Source organism: Patiria miniata, unplaced genomic scaffold, assembly GCF_015706575.1.
Source record: "Patiria miniata isolate m_02_andy unplaced genomic scaffold, ASM1570657v1 HiC_scaffold_20, whole genome shotgun sequence".
In the NCBI taxonomy this organism is placed as follows: domain Eukaryota; kingdom Metazoa; phylum Echinodermata; class Asteroidea; order Valvatida; family Asterinidae; genus Patiria; species Patiria miniata.
In genome coordinates, this window is record NW_024037059.1 from 2,080,602 (window position 1) to 2,101,947 (window position 21,346).

A 21,346-nucleotide genomic window follows, 5' to 3' on the forward strand; every position below is an offset into this window, starting at 1 on the left:
AGTGGCTTTACATGTTGTAAAAACATATTGCTTGGGATAAACTAAATAATCTCAAAACCACTTACCTCGGTACAATAAACGACCTGGAAAATTATCCAACATACGTGTGAAAAAAAACCTGCAGTATACGCTTTACCTTTTATACAGTGTATTATACATGAGATGGCATAAAATACAGTAAACAGGGCTCCTTCACCGTGTTGCTAAATACTAAATTTGTTACTGTACCAAAACATCTGTTCGTGTTTTGCCTTTTAGTTCGCCACATCTACATGTACATGGAACAAAGTCCATTGCTAGGCAGATGCTTTGTTCATTTTTTCCATGAATAGCAAACAGGGTTTTTCCGTTCTGACTGTAAGACTGGTACCGGTATCTTATCACAGGATGGTTAGGAGAATATAATACAAAAGAGTTAAATCCTAACCCCAAATCCTGGCAGACTAAACAAATAAGTACACAACATGAACGCCTACACAATTTCGCGAAAAACATTTGCATGAAAATGCTTCCAATATTTCTTTGGACAGGTTGAGCAAGTCAAACAGGATGTTTTCTTAATAAAGTGGCATGCAAAAGCATAGTTGTATCCATGGACATGGCCACTATCCTCACACAATGTACCATCCTTTTTTTTTATTTCAAATCTCAATTTAACTGTTCCGCTAACGGAACACAATGGGTACCGAAAACAAAACCACAAAGAAATGCCGATACAAGACTGATTCACACAATGTACCATCCTTTTTTTTATTTCAAATCTCAATTTAACTGTGACTTGATTACGAAGTATCTCTGCTGACAATTGCACCCAACTCTATGCAGGAAACAGTATCCATTGGTTCTAACATATAATTATCTCGATTCGTCCCAATATTAAAAGCGGTCCAAGAACGAGCAACATCCTCTTATCTCCATATCAAGTGGAGTCAGGTTGGCACAGCAGTACTTTCCTCGCCTTCCACCGCTGTGGCCCGGGGTTCGATTCCTGCCTGGACCACATGTGGATTGGGTTTTCAGTCCCTACTTGATTCTGTGGGTTTCCCCAGAATATTCTTCTGAGGTTTTCCTCCCACCTCTAAAACTGTAATTTCTTCTCATTGTCTTCTCTCTACAGGTTTCTTCAGGCTTGCGAGATACAGTTCCTAGGGCACTATTTAGGAATCCTTGGTTTCATTACATAAACAAAGTAAAGTTCTACCCAGAGGCTCAATATAAATACATGTAGTTTCGATAGAACACTTCAGGTATACTTCTTACCCTTCAGTTCCGTCCTCGTCACTGATTGGCCGGTTCAGCTCCCCCGTGGACTTGGATTTGACCCCTAGGCTCTCGTCCAATCCTTCCCCGTCCTCCTTGCCTGGCCGCTTCTTCTTGAAGAAGTTGCGGATGGACTTCCAGGGCTTGAACTTCTTCTTCTTGGCACTGGCGGAGTCGTCTAGTGTGTTATCTTGAATAAGAACAAAAAAGATTTAGAAGAAGAAGAGAGGTTTAAAAAATATGTTTAAATACTAGAAATGGGAGGGGTAGGCTCTATTTTTGTTATTTTGGTACAAACGTTTTAATAGGTTAAATGTTGCAGACAGTTGAACCACTTTTTATCTACGTTTTAAGGTCAAAGTTATAGCTCCATCCCAGAGAGCTTGTAATGATTTACCGGCAGCAGCACTATTAAACATGACTATAAACGAACTGACAATATGTCACACTTGTTTAAGTTAACTCTCGCTGCGCAAAAGCCAAACAGGCTGAATGATACAAACGTTTTTGCCCATGACATGACATTACTACTCACAGGTGATTGGTCTTAAACCGCCAAGACTCGGGAAATAGGCCTTAAACCCTCACCAGCCTTAATACTTTTAATGCAAGCCTTCAACTAGTCATCTTGACTCAAATGGAAAAATGAACCACTTCCCAACCCCATTCTCTCCCAATTTGTCAAGCAATATTACCTGGACATGTACATGTACATGTACGGTACCCATGCACACATGAACATGTGTTCCTGTGCCATTAGCACTAATGGTATTAGTAATTGAGTATGCTCAGCTTAGCACACAAATATTGTGCATGTTATATTTTATAATGCATGTTTTAATGAGCAGAGTTATGTATTGACATGTACGTGCACCACTGTCCATGTACAGTACGACTGATAGGCAATTTGCATTATGTATCAGTAGATGATGCTGAATACAAAGTGCACACATGTACATAAATGAGTACATGTCCAATCTTACAAAATATAATATTTCTCACCCATGCATGTGCAATCTTACTCATTTACACAAAAAAATATGCTGTCTACTTTTTTTACACAAGAAAATGTGCCACGTTACACATACATTTATTAGATTCTTGACTTGTTGTTGACAAATACCGCAAATACATGTAAGATATTAAAGACGAAGACTTCACACGGTTGTTTCCCCCGAGTATATGGGCAATGTTGACTAGCCTTAATAGAGCACTGTTGTACAAACACAATAAAATGCCGCGCTTACTGCCTTACGTGCCCAGGTGTATGGTGTATGGTGCATGTACACATGCAAAGGAAACGACACAGTAAAACCAACAATACAGGTTGTTTGCGCGCTGTCTAGCTACCATCAATGGAGGAACGGCCACAAACAATATTCTTCAGGGTCGGTGAGTACAGCATAGGTAGACTAGTGCATGTACAATGTTGAATTGGTGGAGTGTGACCATTATAAATGCACTAGATAAGCTTGCATAATGTGTCATATCATATCTGCTCGTCTAATCTTTTGATTAATTACTAGCAGAAAAAAATGCAATAGCTCACATTTATCAAAGAAAACACGCCGAAATTCCTCACTTACCGAGATCAATCAAAACACCACCATAGCAAACACGTACAAATCAACCTGTCCACTTATTTTTGACAACCCCAGGCCTAGATGCAAAATCAAATACTGTACAATATGACTGACTTGAACTCCAACTCTACCCGAATGTCACGGAATGTGTACTTTGCACAGATGTGACCATGGTGACTACTTAACTTGGGTCAAATGCTGCCTTAAATTCCTCCCCCCATGATCTGACTGAATGGTCATAAATTTTAAGTACCCATCTGTAGATGTGTATGTATACAGTAATGTTATCTTTACGACTCTTAAAGAGGTTGTGGAATGCTCGAAGACATTTCTGTCATTATTCGGGTATATGTAGCCTAAGGTGTGATGAAATAAAAACGACTATTGTGTCTGTCATGAAATGAGTACAAAAGGTATTTTTGAGAGCTGTTTTTCAGGTCCTGTTTCGACCCGAACGTGCGATTTGTGTAAAAGTCGTCGTTGGGGCAGCAAACAAAACATAGTAAATTGTAACGTAATAAACAGGACTCCCGATGCAGCGTAGTATAAACGAGTCCTGTTTATTACGTCACGATTTTTCTCATTTTACGAAGAACTCGACGACTGTTGATTTCAATTATGCACTCGCCAACCAACAAATTACTCGATGAATTTCAGTTTTATAAATATATATAAACGCACATTACAAAAGAATGGGACTTTGTCATTTTGATATATATGGGTCTACTCTACAATAAAAAAATATAAAAAACCAAAACGACTTTCAGCATTCCACAACCTCTTTAAGCTAATGCTGCACTTCTGCATTGTAAATTGACTAGTACAAAGTGTTGCTCACAGTCAGGATGAAATGGACAGATGTTCTTTGAGCAGACACGTGTCATGAGCTTCTTCCGCTGACATTTATAATAAAAAAAAAAATCATCATCTATGTGTACATCAACAAAATGAATCACATCACAACCATATGTGAAGTGCATCGTACAAAATTCAAATTATTGCATTCATTATGCATGACTACAACAACAACAAAACTACACGCTGATTGCGTATTTGTGTAAATACCTGCTTGCTATGGTTTCCTATGATAGAGAAGCTCTCTTCCAACAACCTGTTGATCACTCAACTATGCACATGATGTCTTCATGTATAAATATCTTGTATGTGAGTCTATAACACGCTGGCGGTTTTTACTACAAAGAACACCCTTCACAAATGCACAACTCCAGTAGCAACAATCCACATACAATGTACATGACCATCGACGCAGGCAGATGTGAATTACTCAAGTGTCATCACCATTGTCTGCTGAGTGCATTAAAACGTTGGGTCCTCACTGGGCAGGGATAATTGGTCGCTCCACGCAAACAAATGGGTGTCGCCCCCTGGTCTGGTCCCGCAGTCGGTCCCCTCACCAAAGCAGGAAACCAGCTCTATTGCCAAGTCTCTGTCTTTCTTCACTGGCTGTGTAATCGCATTATTTACACGCACCTGAGATTAGGGACCTTGCTTGCTGAAAGGATGATGACGATGATGAAGCTTTAAGCCATTGTTGTTAAGGCACAGTAAAGATATGTAGTTGGCTGGACGTGTATACATATGAGTATGCAGGCAAGTGTAAGCTGCTTATCAGGCGTGTTGTGTTTGCATTGTTACATGCCGTGCTCTTCCCAACTTAAAGGACAAGTATAGTCCAACTCTCCTTTCCAAATGTGGACAATAATGCCAATTGAAATCACTGCAGTGCCATAACTTACACGGGGAAAAAAACACACTGGTAATCTTTTAAAGCAATCAAAAACTGCTCCCCTGGCACGGGGAAAATCAACAGAACACCAGTCACTGCCAGTCATGCCCTTTAAATGATTGTCCTTTGAATGATTGTCCTTTGATAATAAAGGTCAAGGGTCATCCTGTATTAAACCGAGTGCCATTGATCACCAGGGGAGGTCTGACGCCTGCCCGATACCAGCATTGTCATTATGTAAATGATCTCGTGTCATATAGATTTTCGCAAACATAATCCATCAAATAAATAAAAAAGTCCGGCTGCATGGCACAGCACTGTGCATGACATCTAGACTGTAGACCCAATTACTCTGTGGTCTTTCATATGACAGTGGCAATCAGGCATGAGGCTGGGTGGCATATTGAGGTAAGTCAATTAATTGAATAATTTGGACACCAAAAGCAATGTGTGAATGGTAACAGACAGAATGGCTAGATTTTCCACTGGATTACACATACTTTTATAAATCTGGGAAAGTTGTGTGCGGTAACCTTGGAGGTAACTTTCTGTAGGGAAAAAAATCTGCCAGCGTTTGCGCATTGTACCTTTGAAAAAAAATGACTGCTGCATGGACTACTGTAGTCTGCCATGTGACTCAAGCTGTGTAGTTATTACTGCACGTACCGGGGTATGTTGTGAACGTACACGTACATCGTACACATCTCTGTGTGTCCGATTATTCTGACCTAGGCCTACAATTCACATGAGTAGTCTAGACTTTCTGGACTGGGCCCAATTTTTTTTTGAGCTGTTAAGCACAGAAATCTACTGCGCAAAGAAAATATCTGACTAAGCAAAAACAGATTACGTGCCAAAAAACATTGTGCGACTCTCACTACAGCAATCAAATCTAGTTCCCGAAGATCAACACTTCGCAGAGCAAGCTGATGCACCCTTTTCACTGAAATGCGTCACTGCAACAGCACCCCCCCCCCCACCACAAAATCGTAATGCCACACAAATACCAAATAATAGCATGAAATTGTCAGATAATGGTTATTGGTTTAGATGAGTCTCCTAATACAAGCTGCAAGTGTGACATTAGAAATTAGAAGTTTAAGTAAGAAAAAGGCCATCATTCATGTACCTTGATCAAGTTCATCTTCTTCGCTCTCCCTCAAACCCTCGGTTGTGTGCTCTTCCCCATCCTGTTGATCGGCGCCCTCTACAGGCAGCTCCTCCTCAACCTCCATCGGCTGTTCGATCTCGGCTGCGGCCATGTTGTACAGCAGCTCCCAAGAGCCAGAAATGTAAAACCTCTTTGAGCTGGCCTTGGAACTCCGATTGTGGTCGTAATCGCGGTCGCGGTCCCGCAATTTGACAAACTCTGGGTAGTCGGATGCGCAGGCTAGATCATCGGCGTCCAGAATCGTCCATTCCGGTTCGATACCCTGCTCCGATTCTTCGTCCGTGCCAGGGTCTACTCTCTGGGTAGGGTTGTCCTGTTTGTCTACCTCTGGGGCATCCTGTTCCTGGGTGGGGTCGCTGCCTGATGGGACTGCTGTTAGCCGCTGTTCCTGTCCAGAGTCCGGTACCGACTGTTCAGCCTCACTGTCTCTGATTGGCTGAGGGGCTGGAGTACCGTTCTCCAACTGACACCCAGCTGATGTTATGGTCTCCTCAGCCTTTGCGGGGACCTGTTGATCAGCGACGGCGTCAGGATTCACTTGGATATACACCTCTTCTCTCTGATGCGAATCATCAACTTGGGGTAACTCTGCAAGGATAACAAAACAAAATTTAACACTCTTGTTATTTTCCACCGCACTTTTGACATGGAGTAAAACAATGAGGAAAAGTCCAACTAATGAGTAACTGACACATTATATGACTTCCTGCGGTGACACATGTCCATTCCGGGGAGTTGTCAAATCTGGTTTAAGTCGGACTTAAGTCCTTAACAGTTGATGAAAAATTGGCACCCGTCAGTTATATGTGGCTAATGAAGAGCACGAATTTGACATTTAAACTCAACATGGATAAAAGTTAAAACATCACTGCTATCATCAATCTTATTTTTATTTAGTTCAGAAACTTCATCTAAGTTTACTTTGACAAGGACACATGAAGGAAGACTTTAATTATATAGCAACATTGTGCAGTGCATACATTCCCACAGCATGTCTACATGTATGTTCTTTACACTTACAGCTTCGGCAGTTTAATTGATTTTGTGGCTTCCGCCTGTATTTAAAATTCACCTAACTTTGACCTTCCGGTAGATCCGGGAAGTAAAGTGACTTCACGTACACGACTAAAAATGTTTATTAATTAATGGTCTATCTGATTATAAAATACAAACATCCTTGATTATTCTATTAAAGAGTTATAAGTGAATATTAAGTTGGTCATTTAAAAAAAAAAAAATCGCATTGTAATCTGATACCTGATGACGTCATCATATCAGAGTAATATACACACCTTGGGATCAGGTTTGATTGTGTTCAAAGTTTCAAGTTAATACCCATAACAGTTTTGAAGAAAAGTCGCGGAGATCAAATTATTGTCCGGGAAAAAAAGAAAACAAAAGACGGGAAAAAAAGAAAGAAATGAAGAAGATATATTCTAACAATTCTAAAAGGTTGATCGGGTTGTACCCGATTAACCCAAAAAGCTTTTTATATTGACAAGTACTGACAAGTGTCAAGATATTATGCCAAATAAAAAAAAAAACATGTTTAGCGTCCTGCCTTTTTAAAAACAAGCAAGGAGAAGGCCCTTTTTTTTCTCTCTTCCCCCCCCCCCCAAAAAAACGACCGGCCAGGCTATTTTTCAAGATGGCCGCCAGCTTTTTTTTAAATGGCCGCCACTTGGACTCAGGAAATGACATACCAGCTTTATATGGACTAGACGCAACAGACAAAGAGGCCAAAATGATGTCACTATTTAAACTTTATCATTTTTTCTTTTTCTTTTTTTTCAACCAAAAAAAAAAAAGGAGGCGGCCTCCAAAAAGGAGGTTAAACATGTTTTTTTTTTATAATTTGGCCTTAGTAAGGGAAGACACAACAAGGTTTTATCTGTAACTTTCCTCAAGTAACTTCTAGCACAAAATGCTTACCCCCGCTTATAAACAATGCACAGTTTAGATATTTACATGTGATCACATTAAGAATAAGAATTGATGACTAGGTTGTGGCTTCCTGCTGGCAAAGCCCCACAGCTGACAATAGTCTGGGAGGGGGCAAGGAGGGGGATACAATGAGTAACGGGGGCTGACGGGTCAAATCCTCATCTGCTAGGAGGAGAACTTACCGCTGAACCTGTGAAGTGGATAGAATCTGACTGAATTAGCAAAGGTACATTTGCTATTGCTGTAATGTTCAGAAATGGATGGATTTTGCAGTTAGTATTTTATGGCACATATTGTTACATTTAAAGGTTTGTGTTCATAGAATGCTGGAGAAACCAAGATACAAATGCTGTTCTTGTAGTCTGGCTTATACAAAACGGAGCACTTTATAGACGTTGGCAAATTGTTAGGTCAGGGAGCCAGACTAGCTGGCTTGCACCTGTTCAACGGATGTGTAACCCATCACAAACAAAATGTGGACTAACTAAATTTGGTAAATCGGGGCAGGATTTGAAGAAAAAAAAATCTGTTTTTTCCAACGATGGCCGGCCAATCATTGTTGGAAATTGATACAAAAGTTCCACTTTTCTTGAAAATGACAGCACACCAGGTGCCATGATTTGACAGGATGCTTGAGACTGTCATTCACTTACAGTCAAGTAAGGTATTTCATAGTAATTTAGTAGTTTTTGTTTTTGATGTTTGCAAATGTTGTATTTTACCTTTAAAATCAACATGTTGCACCTCTAAACATATTGACAAGTGATACACCAAATTTTCCAATCAAAATGTAGCCTCACATACAGTCCTCAAAAAATTAAAGATCCATTTGAGAAAAAAAAAGCTACTCCTGTTGAGTAAATTCTACTTACAAATTTATCAATGGACTGATTGAAATTTGTTTTTGTAGACTAAAACATTTTATGTGCCAATATCTGTACACCAGTACGTCAGGCCTAAAATTCCCTATAAAATAGAAAGTTAGGTTGAAAAGATTCGGGGTGGATCAGATACAAACCGGTCAGCTAACCCACTAGACAAACTTAGAGTAAGAAGTCCCGCACAAACAAGCTTGTAGATCTTTTCTCACTTAAGCTTTCGGACTGATCACCCAGTAGACCTATACATTGCTCATACCTGTACATGTTGTACTAGTGAAAGACAAAACTGATTCACCGATAACTTTTGGCATCCAGGCATCCTAATTCAGTCAATTCAACAATCTCTTACCTTTATTCTTCTCTTTCTGAGCTCGGAAACACGACGACAGCCTTCTTCGCATCATTTTGAAATTGGACACTACTCACTTTTTTTCAGGACGAAGTTTTCAAAACAAATACCGCGTTGCTCAAAGCATGACAGAGAATGCATAAATGGGCTCACTCTAAAATACCACATAGGAAGTCATGGTCGTTTGCAATACTGCTGTTTTGGTTTGTGCAAATCAAATGGTAACGCTGAACCTGAACCTGAGGCTCACACGAAGGTGTCGATTTAATGGGATTTCGCAGTATGACAGCTGAGCTACGACACACTAGTAAAGGCTCAAGGTATACGTATCCAGCATAGGATTGCGGTTGGAAAAAAAAACTATGGCTAAGTCGGCCGAAAGTCAGCCATGATGATAGCAGCATGCCACCCGGCACCTCGTACAGGAAGCCGCGTGATGACTAAGACTTCAATTTTAAGACCTGTTCAGGGGGCAGCACTAAACTGGAGTTGATTTTTGACAGTCCAGCTGCATGTATACAGGATCTATTTTGTTAGTAAACTTTAATATAAAAAGATTCAGAGATCTCTCAAGGGTCAGTTGGTGAAGCATGAAGTAATTGATAAAATACTTTTTGATGGAACGCTTCCAACATGTGCAATGCAGCTGTCTGGGTGTTCTTGAGATTTTACATGTCAATTACTTGTATACATTTGTATATATTTTTCAAGGCATTTGAGGGCATTTCAAGTCATCATGTATTGTATTGTGAGGAACACAGTGATGCCATCTCAGGCCAAAGCAGCACCTTCGCCAGCTCGGGTCATTAGGAGGGGCCACAGTAACATCTGGGGGGGGGGGGGGGCACACCTCAAGAAAAAACACAATTGAAGTTAACTTTTAATTACGATTATATGTTGTGTTTGCTGATGGGGCCGGGGGGGGGGGGGGGGGGCAGTTGGTTCAGAAGATTCAATGTGAAAGAAGCTGGTTAAAAGGTTTGACACCAAGTGGGTGAAGAAATTATTTTATTTCACTTTCAATGTTCCTCTGATGGAACTTTCGATGCATGCTGCATGGGCCACAGTATACCCTTTAATGCAAATCCACTCTGATATTGAGATACCTGGATCTCAAGGACCCCAGTGCAATTGGACCACACAGACTGTCACAAGAGGGCGCTGTTGATAAACTCCAGTCATTCAGCTCAGAAGATGAAATTCTAGTGCATGCAGTGCAAGGACCCGGCCTATCGCTAAGCCTAAGGCGGGGCCAAGAGGGCATGCCCTCTCCCCCAATCAGCAAAAACCATAAGCGTAAAAATTATGCACAGTTGTGTTTTTTTCTGGTGGTGTGCCCAGCTAGCTGGCACTGTGGTCCCCCTAATACCCTGGGCTGGCGACGGTGATGGCAAGGCCACTGTTGGAAGTACAGGCCTTTCAAAGAAAAATGCATTCATCTGGAACAATCTCAATAGAATGCATTGCAATTTTTTTTTTTTTTATACTTTCAACCATAATCAGACCATGTTGTCTGTATCAGGAAAACAATCTACATATTACATTGTACTTTCAAATTGTCCACTGTGTTTCTTTCATGTAAAAGTTTTAAATGTGCCCAAACTTTAAAAAGAGGGAGTGCAACTTGGACTCTTGTCAGTTCATTTTAACTTTTTTTTATGAGAAAGAAATTTTTATATTATCTTTGCTGAATTTCATTATCAAAACCTGTCAATCGATTTTTGATATGTTGTAAACTGCAAGCTTTTTCTTTCACACTCATAGTTTTTAAAAGCCAATTTGACAAAATTTTAAAAAGGAAGGCACACATTGGATAATGTACTATAGGTTTTATTTCCTTTTACATTTTTAGGTTTTAAGTATATGTAAGTATAACACTTTTCAACAAGCATATTGTTCCTGATCTCTATCTTTGTTTTGCCACATACGCTGTGTACACTCTGACTCAGATGGCACAAACACTCATGAATCTCTAGGTGCATAGAGCACAACAGTTCAGCAAAGCGGGGTCATATTTACTCTATTGCATTGTCATAACATCGATTAATATAGACATCTTTCTGTGATCACATGTTTCTCAGTGGCAAGTTTTGTAAAAAAAGACAGAAAAAAAAAGAAGACAAAAGATATAGGGGGCCTAGATGATTTTCTGGAATTTACATATCACGCAACATTACTTGCAACATTAAAAGTACTTATGTTTGTAAATCTAGCAGTCTGAAGACCATTATTCGTTTCTTGTTACAATGTGCATCATCATATTACAGTGTAAAGCTCCAGAGGAATGTACTCTATTCTAACTTTTTAGACACTTTAGGCCAAAAAAAATAGTTCTGCTTCCGGTTTCCCTTCATAGCCCCTACCCTTAATTTTTTATGTGAAAAATGAGAAAAAACACCCCACACTATCAATTTCTACCTTTTACCCTTAATTACAAGCAGACACCCATAGGATCGTACACACAAAAAAATGGCCAAAAAAAGGATTCCCTACCTACCTACCCTATTTTCAAATGTCATGTAATCGGAAGCAGAACTATTTTTCTTTTTGGCCTCAGAGTTTCGGCTTGGCACAGCAACCTCAAATTTGTTTGATTTCAGCCAAATATTATATGTAACTGTTGTCCTGAGCTCTGTACTACTACTAGTGTTGTGCAAACCTGACCTGATACCGAAACTGATCCGAACAGAAACCGACTTCGGGTGGCGCCTGCTTGTCCATCATTTCAACCTCCAATTTGTATGATATTTCAGCCAAATATTAGCAACTGTGTAGCTAATATAAGCACCGGCATGCCACCTGCATACCACCGGTATGAGGGGGTACTAAGGGTGGACCCAACATTTCCCCAAAATTTCCAGGCCACCACAAGGGCTTCAAAATAGAAAATTCAGATTTTCAGGGTTTTTCAGGTCAGTTCGGTTTCGGGTCAGTTTTCTTGAATTTTGTCGGGTATGGTCATTTAAGCGAGTTCAGATCGGTTTCATATTGGATTCGGTTTATGCCTAATGTTTCGGGTCGGTTTGGCCTGGTCAACTGGACCCGATTCACAACATATAGGCCTATTCTGTACCTACCGGTAATTCATTTCAAACTAGCCCAGACCATTGCAATGACATTCATCATCGTTATTGGTGGGATTTAAAATCAGGATTTTTTAAACATTTTTTTAGGTTTGAATTTCATTCGGTTTTATTTTAGAAACGGGATATTCGAAATTGACATTGAAACAAAATGAAGTCAACCATTTTTTGTGACACAAGCTAAAGAAAACAAGTGGAACATCCCCCAATTTACTCTATGGTCTCTGATTGTAAAGTTATGCATTAACTTGCTAGTGGTCTCCTTGGTACACGTATATCCTGCCTATTCGAACTTATCAGAGAGTTCCCAACATTTCATGTGGCACCTCACTGGCCATTTTTTGTTGTGCATGACTATGAGCTGGAAGGGAACTTCCCGTGAAACCATTTTTGCGCGAAACCATTTTTGCTTCTGAAATTTTTTTAAGATAACCGGATTTAGAAATCTCTGATTTCTCCAACCACTTATCGTACATAGTCATAATCATCATATATGCCCATGTTTTACAATTTGATATGTGTCATGTGATGACCAAAACTATTTAAAAAATAGCCAGTCTTAACGAACTGCAGTCATTTGGCCACGCCTTTTGTACGGATAGCTGTCCCTGTGCTCATTAATGCAGCTCACCAGTTGTGTAAGTACGGGGGAGGGGGACCCCACATGCTCCCCCCCCCCCCACGGAGTTCCGTGCCACAAACATGACAAAGTATATTATTGCTATATTTTTTGCTTTTAATAAAAAAATCCTCCAGAGCCATGAATCAGGAAGAAAAATTAGTACCAGTACCTGATTTCAAACAATGACAGTAAGGAAATATATTTGAGGAACTAAAAACTAAAAAAATATATTTAAACATAACGACGGCACCAGCACTTTGGCACATATTTAATAATTAATAAATTGACACGTTTAAGCTACTGAGTACCGAAGTGCAAACGCTTTGGAAATTTAAAACCTCATACAGATATAAATTCACAATGTTAATTGTTATGCCACAAAACACAGTATATGAAATAATACAGCTTCTGTAAAAAAAGAAAATCACTAAATATTAAATAAGCAACGTAGAAAAAAAAAAATAAATTAAAAAAATTAAAAAAATTCCACTGACCTCAGTCTGCTCACATTGAATGTTTCTTTTCTTTTTTCCCATAAATAATTATAACCTAGTTTGGATGAAGAATGCTCTTATTCTTAATAATAATATTAAATCAGCAAAGACCAGATGTAGGTGTCCGGAAAATGGGCAACTTCACATAGGCTCGCGTCTACATTGCGAAAGGACACCGAAAGTGAAATATAAAAACTGGCTACCTACCTTAAACAAATGCACAGCAGAATGCACGGTTAATCCAAAATTCTCATGAAGCCTTCTTTGATATCCTGATCTCACGAGCAATTCGTCGGATTCCTGAGAAACATCCACCATCGAAAATCGGTTCCGCCTTTTTCGCCTACCAATTTCCGTACACACTATAATACCGGTACGCTGCCATCTTTGATCGAAGATCCACCTGTTATTGTTCAATGTGACTCTACCATTATTCCATAGGGGGCGGCCGTAACGCAACTTCTATTTTGCCACAAAACGTACCACTCGATGCGTCAAAAAATGCAAAAAATGTGGGGCCTGTGGATTATTTTCAATGTTCATGGACCTCTCGGAGTGATGCTGAAGTATTATGCAGTGAAAAATATTAAAAGTTCCTCAACTGTGCCGTAATTGGTATCTGTTTCACCTTCTCTTAATGGTTTGTTCTTTTCATGCATGCCTGGAATGTATCATTGACACACATTGATACAGGTACAACTTGTCAGGTGGTTAGAAGATTGTTTGCTACATCAGAACAGTACACATTACAGTACATGGCAGATGGCGCAACAATAGGATTGGTACATATGGGTACACCATAACACAATGGAGCTATAATGCGTGTCTGGAATTGCATGATCTTGCAGATGATCTTTTGGTTTTTTTTAAAGCAGATAATTATTATAACTTGAATAGATTTTTTTTTAACTTTTGAGGATCTGATTTGAAATGTTGTGAGGAATTTATTTGTTGTGGGCTGAGGGGTGGGCGTGGCCAGGGGGTTCTGTGACTGAGATGAGGGGGACCCTCGATGTTGCCTTATAAGTTAAAGTATGGAGCGCCCGGCAATTTGTGTTTTCAAAGTTTTTTAATTTTAATTGCAGAGATAATGGAGTCTAGCACCCAAAGTCCCACCCAGAGCTTCTCCATAACCCACCAATGGGACGGCTCGTCCATTGACCACGCACCAATCAAAGTGTCTCTGTTACGCGATCCCCAAGATACCTCCTGTCTGTTGCTTGAAACAGAGGCCCCCTTCTTCAACAACCCAGGAAGGCCGCAAGGGGAACCTGGTCTACCCTATGATGGTCTATGGGAGTATGAAGGTACATGTACATGGAAAGACATCCTAGCTCTTCAAAGTAAAGGATAAGACCCCTTAGCTCTACGAAAAAGAAGCTAAGACTTAACTGGCATGTGACGGTGTGTCCAACATTTTTAAGTTTTAAAAAAGATTTAGTGACATAACTTTATATATTTGGGTGGACATTTACATGAACTAAAACTATTGGACTGGTTGTTCATGTGCCTTCAGTAAACTGTAAATTGGCCCCAACAAGTAGAAATTATAAAAGTATCTCCGATCATTTGGGAAGTCCTGAGCTGAGGAAGTCATAAATTGGTTCGATATTTTCAGGGATGTAATTAATTATGGGCGGGTCTGAGGTACCAGGAAAAGAGGAAGGGACCATGGTCATATGTTGAAGAGGGAGTCGCAAACATTCATAATGTTATTAGAAATGCTACTGGATATGACGGCTGCCAGACAGCTCTGCACGTGCATATGAACAAACTTCATCGCCGCGTCAAAACACTTCAAATAAACACAAACAAGTCAAAAGATATTCCTAATTACATTACAATCTATCTTCCTTCCTTTTTTTTTTTTGGCAGTCGTAGAGGCTTTTTTTCTGGGAGATGGTGAGAAATATCTTGAAGTGGAACTCTGTCCGTGAGTATTTATATAACAGGATGTTCATAAATGCTGTCAAAAAATTGTCAGAGTAAAACAGATTGTGAATGTGATGTATGCTCTTATTAATTCCCCTACCCTCTTCACATAAATCCAGTTATTGCATGTGTGTGTGCACCGCATAGGCTCTTTGAACAATCATCACAAGTTTCAGTAAGGTTAATATTTTTTTACACTTGCATAGGCATGGTCAGCACTTAGTTCTGCTGCTGAACGGAGTCAGGAAGTTTTACAAGGTATGTCACATTGGTAATGAAGAAACGGATGTGCATCACGTTCTTGCCAATTTATTCTGGTTCTACAGTGAAATCTCGATAAGTCAAACCTCAAAGGAACAGGTTCAGAATTTGACTTTAGCAGAGTTTTGAGTTAAGCAGGGTTGTATATCACTGTTATACTACTGAAGGGAATGGATTCTTTGTTTGACTTAACAGTTGTTTTGAGTTATCAGAGTTTGACTAATCGAGATTTCATTGTACATACAAAGTCTGCCTTATAAAATTTTTGCTTGGAAGGCAATAACATTTCTGAGCTCTGGAAAACTATGATTTCAATGAATCCTGTGAAAAGTATCGGTCCTATTGTTTAAGTTCAATCATACATTTTGGACAACCATTTTCTGTTGAATGATCATTATTTTGATAACTTTTTTACCCTTAACGCAGACAAAACTCGCCCTTGATTTTCAAGCCACTATCAACACTGACGAAGGCACTTGGAAAGGCCGTGCCAAGATACCACTGGAGTATTTACCGCCTGGTGTGAAGAAATTTAACGCTTATGCAATCCATGGATCGGAAGATGATCGCACGTACGAGGCTCTGTATCATGTACCCAAGGGACAGTACGCAAATCCAGACTTGTAAGTATGAGGGGTTCTATGTAGACGAATCCAGGCATATGGCCCCCTTCAATGGCAAAGCATTGTGCAAGCCATTGTAAAAAGCTAGTGCTCCATGGTGGATTATTTGAACAATAGCTACTAGCACATGAGCGCAATGCTCTCGCCATTGAAGGGGGCCTTCGTGACAGCGTGCCCGGATTAATCAAGATAAAGTTTGACTCAAGTCCAAGTCTGAGCTGTGAACTGATGCAGGTCTAAAAATCCAATTAACCCCAACTCCCTAGGCATTTTTGCCAGGAAGCATTCTCAGTCCTGCAAAATCCTCCAACTGCCTCCAGGTAAAAATTGCATACAGCCTCAATCCTGCAGAATCCTCCGTTATTTCTTGAATGTGGTCCTTGGAGGGGTGACCACTGCCTCAACCCTGCAAAATCCTCCAGCAATCACTGTCAATATGTTGAGGCACAGCCAGTGGCATCCTGAAGCAGTGTGGAGGATTTCCAGTATTATCTAGGCCTAAATTTATGCACTGCTAAGCATAAACAACACAAGGTCCGGCCCAAGACCTTGACACAATGCATCCTCTGAAATCAGCCACACATTTTTGCCATATAGCCTCAATCCTGCAAAATCCTCCATTTTGCAGAGGGGATTTTGGAGGATTTGGGAAGGTTAGTGTTATTAACACAGTGAACAAACATCATGAGCTTCTATTTCTTCTTGTTTTTATTCACAGCCACCGTTTGGAGTATTTCCGTGACATTGACTTCACAGGCCTCGTTTCTTCAAACATAGCATCTAAGCTGTGGGATAATGCAATATAACCGAGCCACTAGTCAACATGTAAGAGATCATTCAAGGTTACAAGCAGTTTATTCTATTGACAGCCTGTAATTTCTTTTGAGACAATTGTGCAGAATGATCCATGCATTTTTTTGTTCTTTGTGTGTGCCCTGTTTACTTTGAGGACTGATCACATTTCAACAAATGCTAAACTATCCAGAACCATTCAAAAAGAGGTTTGGTAAATTACCCATGTTTGATGACAACTGAAATAATTACATGAAATTAAACTAAAAATATAGGGTGAGTATTATTTTAATACACAGCATATGTAGGTTCACCTATTATCAATGTTTCTGGAATATCATTTGAAATGGAAGAAAACACAAGTCTTTACATTGCATAAAAGTTCAGTTATCAGGTGAAGACAGGAATCTTCAATGTGGGATGCTGTGGTCCCATTGTTATGGTGTTCAACAATTGATCTTTGCATTATTTTGATAAGTATTTCAATTGATACATGTACTTTTTCATTTTCATTACTTGCATAAAGTAAGCATTAGAGTTTTAAGTCTTTTTTACTGTACTTCTTTAACATGCCTCATAATTTACAAGTGATGTGTGTAAAAGCAAGCAATAAAGAATTATATAAAATAAAACAAAGAAAACTAATCAGTTTGCAATAATTTTCAAAAATTGTTTGAACTACATGAATTGATTGAAAAGTATAGAAATTAAAAAAAATTCATATTGTACAAAATAAACATTTTCAGAAATGAAGTCGTTGAAGCAGCTTTAAGATTTTTGTTAAAAGTGGAAGTATAATGTTTTATAAATCGATCGGAAGAAATATTTACATTAAAAAAATTATTGTTTTATTCAAAATGTTTCAAATATTGGCATGTTGATATACAGTGTAAAAGTAAAGAAACTTCTACATTTCTTATAAAAAAATGCAGTATATATTTAACTTGACATCCAGTTGTCGAACAGAAATGTTGAAGGAGCCTATTCTCATTTTGAAAGAAGCTATTAATATACACAACCTCTAGTTGGCTTGTGTACTTGTGTGCAACCCAATTTATTTGCAAGGTTCCCATTCCATTGTTTCTTACCCTACGTCCAGCCTTTCGTCAGTTTCCTCCAGGAATTCGCCCTCCAGGGCCCGGTTAGTTCTCAGGATGAACTCCTGGGGCCCAGTCAAGGGTAGATCCCCCAGGGAGGCTAGGCAGACGTCGTGGTCCTGGAGATTGAAGGGGAGGATAGAGCGTCGGCCCTCCAGACGAGTGGATCGACGGACTGGCGTCACAAGCTTCAGGCCAGGGGTTGTTGGGGCTGGGGGTTGATGGCCAATGGCTGCCCTGATTCTAAACCAAGAGATTGAAAGAGAAAGTTGATAGGAATGACTAACAACAGGGTCCAATACATTTGAGCTTCTAAGCAGAGAATATATTGCTTAAGTTGCTTCAGCCCGGGTGTTGGGAACAGACTCTGTGGTGCTTTGAAATAGCATGTTGTCCATCAAAAAGCAACTTGATCTGTTTCATCCGTGAAAGCAGCTATTTTTATTATTGTCATATTGGCAATTTCTTATTGGAGTTCCTGGGTAGCTTTTAATTGAGGTTTTCCTGTCCTGTTTTTTTTATTTTATCAAAATTGATTCGGAACAGAATCATGACACCTGAGCAGAATCAGAACCAATTTAATACAAAAAATGTTGGAATCTCCTGAATCTGTCGACTGTCTTAATACTCTTAAGTCGGCTAACCTGTCAAAATAAGGTGTAGATTCCGTCAAGCAATATCTCAGCACGGAGGACTGGAGCAGTTGATCCATGGCCGCAGGGTACCGGCTACCCCTGGGTGTCGGGGTCTCTGGTGCCGGGTCTGTCACAGTGTGTGCATCTGGGGAGGTGATGGGTGCTTCTTCAGCTGATGGTTGTTTGTGTATCAGTGTGGTCACGTACTGTTGGAGGGAGTCCTTGACTTCTTGAATTGGCTGTTAAGAGGAAAGCAGTTAACAATATTTGGCAAAATCTGTGGTTGATGTTTTTTCTACGGACAGTGCATCGACTGACAGAATATGAGCATCTCATGCTTACCTGTGCACATTCTCGTACCGCCTCCTCATAAATATGGATGATCTCATTTGCATTTAGTCCTTCCTCCTGCGCGATGGAGACTCTGCAGAGCCAGTACTTAGCACACTGACACATCGCTGGAACTCTGTCAACCAAATTGTCCAGCCATTCGGACACATGTTCTGTTGGACAACCCTGCAAAAAAAAATTAATATTGTTTAACATTTTTCACCAATATTTCTATTTTCTCTCAAGATGTATGTCTGCTGGGAGTGATTTCTTCTACTCCTTAACAGTGGGAGTAACCAATTGTGAATTTTCGGAGGCTATATATTTAATGAATTAAATAGCATTTTTATTATTTATTAATTTAGCATTATTAATATGCATACGCATCTTATGAATATGCATATGGAATAACACAAAATACCGCCCAGTTTCCTTACCGACTGAAGCAGCAAGAAGCACTCATCCATTGTACAATTCAAAGCCGACCTCAATTCGTCCTCCTCCTGACTAGTGCTGCTATCAAGGGAACTGGATGGCTCCGAGTCGAGGTGCCAGACCGGGGGCGGGACTTTGGTAGGCTTGGCATGCCGGGGGGTCATTACGCTACGTCTGATGCGATCAGCAGGTGTCTTTTTGAAGTTGAGAAGGTTGCTGTATCTGGATGGAGTCTTGCTCTTGCTAGCTAGCCATTGCTCGAGGCGCTGTCTTCAGTGATAAAAAAATAACGATAATATTGTTACGCTTGCATACTGCAATGGACCAATCCACATCTGGCCATGTGCCTGTCCTACTATTGCTTTACATACATTGGTAGGGTAGTGATGATGGGTCTGATTTCTATGTACTGTAGTCCAAAACAATAGTGAGTATAAAAAGGCAATAATTAATAACTTACTGCATATCTAATTTCTTGTCCTGCCATGGCTGTTTGGGTGTGGCGGGTGCATCAGGCTGACCACGCCCTACCAATCCTGTTGATTCCTTGTTCTTCTGCAAGCGTGGGCTGCATCTCACGGGCGTCGCTGTGCTGAGGAAAGTCACGGCCTTGCGCTTTCTGGGCGGCTCATCTAGAGTAGGGCTGCTCCTTGTGATGTGCAGACGGTTCTCGTTTATGTCTGTGGGATGTGGTTTTGTGGCAAGGGAGTGATTTTTGCTCCCGCCTTCTTCACTGATGCCTGCGGTCGACTGATGCCTGCTTGAGATGGCAGACTGGAGGGGTTTACCCTTGACGGATGTTGGAGTTTTGAAGAGGTGTTTCTTGGGAGTATCACCCACTCTCGTTTCTTCTGCGTCTGTGAGCCCTTTGCAGCTGGGGGTCCAAGGGGGTAGTGGTGTCTTTGCTGAGGGTGTGACGTGGGCCAGGTGTCTAGTTGAGCCTTCTTTCTTCATTGATGAATGTGAGGTCTGTGATGGAGTCTTCTTGTTTTTCTCCTGCTTCTGTGCCTTCCACAATTCAAGCTTTTCCCTGCAGAGAAAGAGACAGAGCTTGTTTTGATGTAATGTTGGTTTAGAAAAATCTGAGGCAAATAAGGAATATTTTTAGCTATTTCAGGAAATGTCTGTGGCGATCTTTGCTTTTACCTCATGGTAATTTCTTTAACTGGTGATTTCTCTGTCAAGTTAGACTGACGTCTTTCATCCTTCTTGCTCTTCATTCTTCCAGTGCTGGATTTGGAACTAGTGGTTTGTAAACTTGACCTAGAAATATAAAAAATGCAGAAATAAAGAGAAATGTGATTGAATGAAATGACTTTTGCTCTTGCATAACGTGCTTTAATCTACTGGATATGCAGAGTAAGAAAGAGGTTTAACTTTGAAGGTGTCTGCATTTATCCAACCTGTGATGTTACTAGCTTCACTATCAAATGTCAATCGTGCAATGGCAAAAAAAAGGAAAAGGTGATGCAACAAAATCCCTGATATGAATGTGATCTTACCTTTTGTTTGAAGACGTCTTCTCTGCTCTGGCAGTGCGTATGTGGTTGACCGCCCTTGGTTCCTTCAGTGGTCGTCTTGTCATGGATTTCGTGCCACACTGGGACATCTTCCCATTGTCTGCGTATTGCTTCTTTCGAGCCTTCTCTACTTTCCATCGGGCGAGTTTCTCCAGCATGAAGTCTGCATCAACAAAAAATTGAAAAAAACATGTTAAAGTAAATTTGATTATTGATTTTAATAAAGATAGTGGATATTTTGCCGGAGGTAATGACGGCAAACTAACGTTTACTAAAGGTTTGCCGTCTCCGGCAAAATATCCACTGCCTTTAAACGGCAGCAGTAACGCAACTTTCAACTGCTAATTGTGCTATCATTCAAGCATGTCAAGTATCATTACAAAACTGTCTGGTTCCCTGATGTACTAATACTGTATAGCAATAGTATTCAACATCACGATCTTTGGCTAACCTTGCTTCGATAAAGTACTTTTGGAATCCATTTTAGTTGGTTTTTGCGAGATTCTGTGGAGCGTTTCCACCGTACCGGCAGACGAGCATCCGAATTTGACGCCAAGACAAAATAAACAACCAATCAAAATGGTCAA

The 21,346-nt window shown here is 40.1% G+C and overlaps 3 protein-coding genes across 10 annotated transcripts in view; 1 reads left to right on the forward strand and 2 right to left on the reverse strand.

Annotated features, from left to right (window-relative positions):
* LOC119728531 (F-actin-monooxygenase MICAL3-like) overlaps positions 1–13,555 on the reverse strand; it is a 29,854-nt gene extending 16,299 nt beyond the window's left edge. For 4 of the 5 annotated variants that reach the window (XM_038200801.1, XM_038200800.1, XM_038200805.1 and 1 more), the window contains exons 1-3: positions 13,342–13,555; positions 5,720–6,349; positions 1,261–1,450 (exon numbers count right to left, since the gene is read on the reverse strand). In XM_038200801.1, coding sequence (XP_038056729.1) covers positions 1,261–1,450; positions 5,720–5,852 — 323 coding nt within the window. In that variant the 5' untranslated portion in view covers positions 5,853–6,349; positions 13,342–13,555. Of the gene's footprint in view, positions 1–1,260; positions 1,451–2,348; positions 2,459–5,719; positions 6,350–13,341 lie in introns of those variants that run through there. The other variant, XM_038200803.1, reaches the window with a different exon arrangement.
* Positions 4,760–17,600, forward strand: LOC119728534 (UPF0462 protein C4orf33-like). Of its 4 annotated transcripts, none has more exons than XM_038200811.1 (6): positions 4,760–4,998; positions 14,220–14,441; positions 15,010–15,067; positions 15,273–15,324; positions 15,754–15,950; positions 16,669–17,600. In XM_038200811.1, the coding sequence occupies exons 2-6, from the start codon at positions 14,225–14,227 to the stop codon at positions 16,754–16,756; spliced, it is 612 nt and encodes a 203-aa protein (XP_038056739.1). In that variant the 5' UTR covers positions 4,760–4,998; positions 14,220–14,224; the 3' UTR covers positions 16,757–17,600. The 4 variants fall into 4 exon arrangements, with proteins under 4 accessions (XP_038056739.1, XP_038056738.1, XP_038056741.1 ...); XM_038200810.1 differs by lacking the exon at positions 4,760–4,998 and adding an exon at positions 13,757–13,827; XM_038200813.1 differs by lacking the exon at positions 4,760–4,998 and adding an exon at positions 13,834–13,916.
* Positions 16,882–21,338, reverse strand: LOC119728533 (cytoskeleton-associated protein 2-like). Its single transcript, XM_038200809.1, has 8 exons — positions 21,211–21,338; positions 20,742–20,922; positions 20,386–20,502; positions 19,700–20,269; positions 19,242–19,509; positions 18,817–18,990; positions 18,484–18,713; positions 16,882–18,082 (listed from the first exon to the last, which is right to left on the reverse strand). Exons 1-8 carry the CDS (start codon positions 21,239–21,241, stop codon positions 17,827–17,829), a joined length of 1,827 nt encoding a protein of 608 aa, XP_038056737.1. The 5' UTR covers positions 21,242–21,338; the 3' UTR covers positions 16,882–17,826.
* Positions 21,339–21,346: the final 8 nt, after the last annotated feature.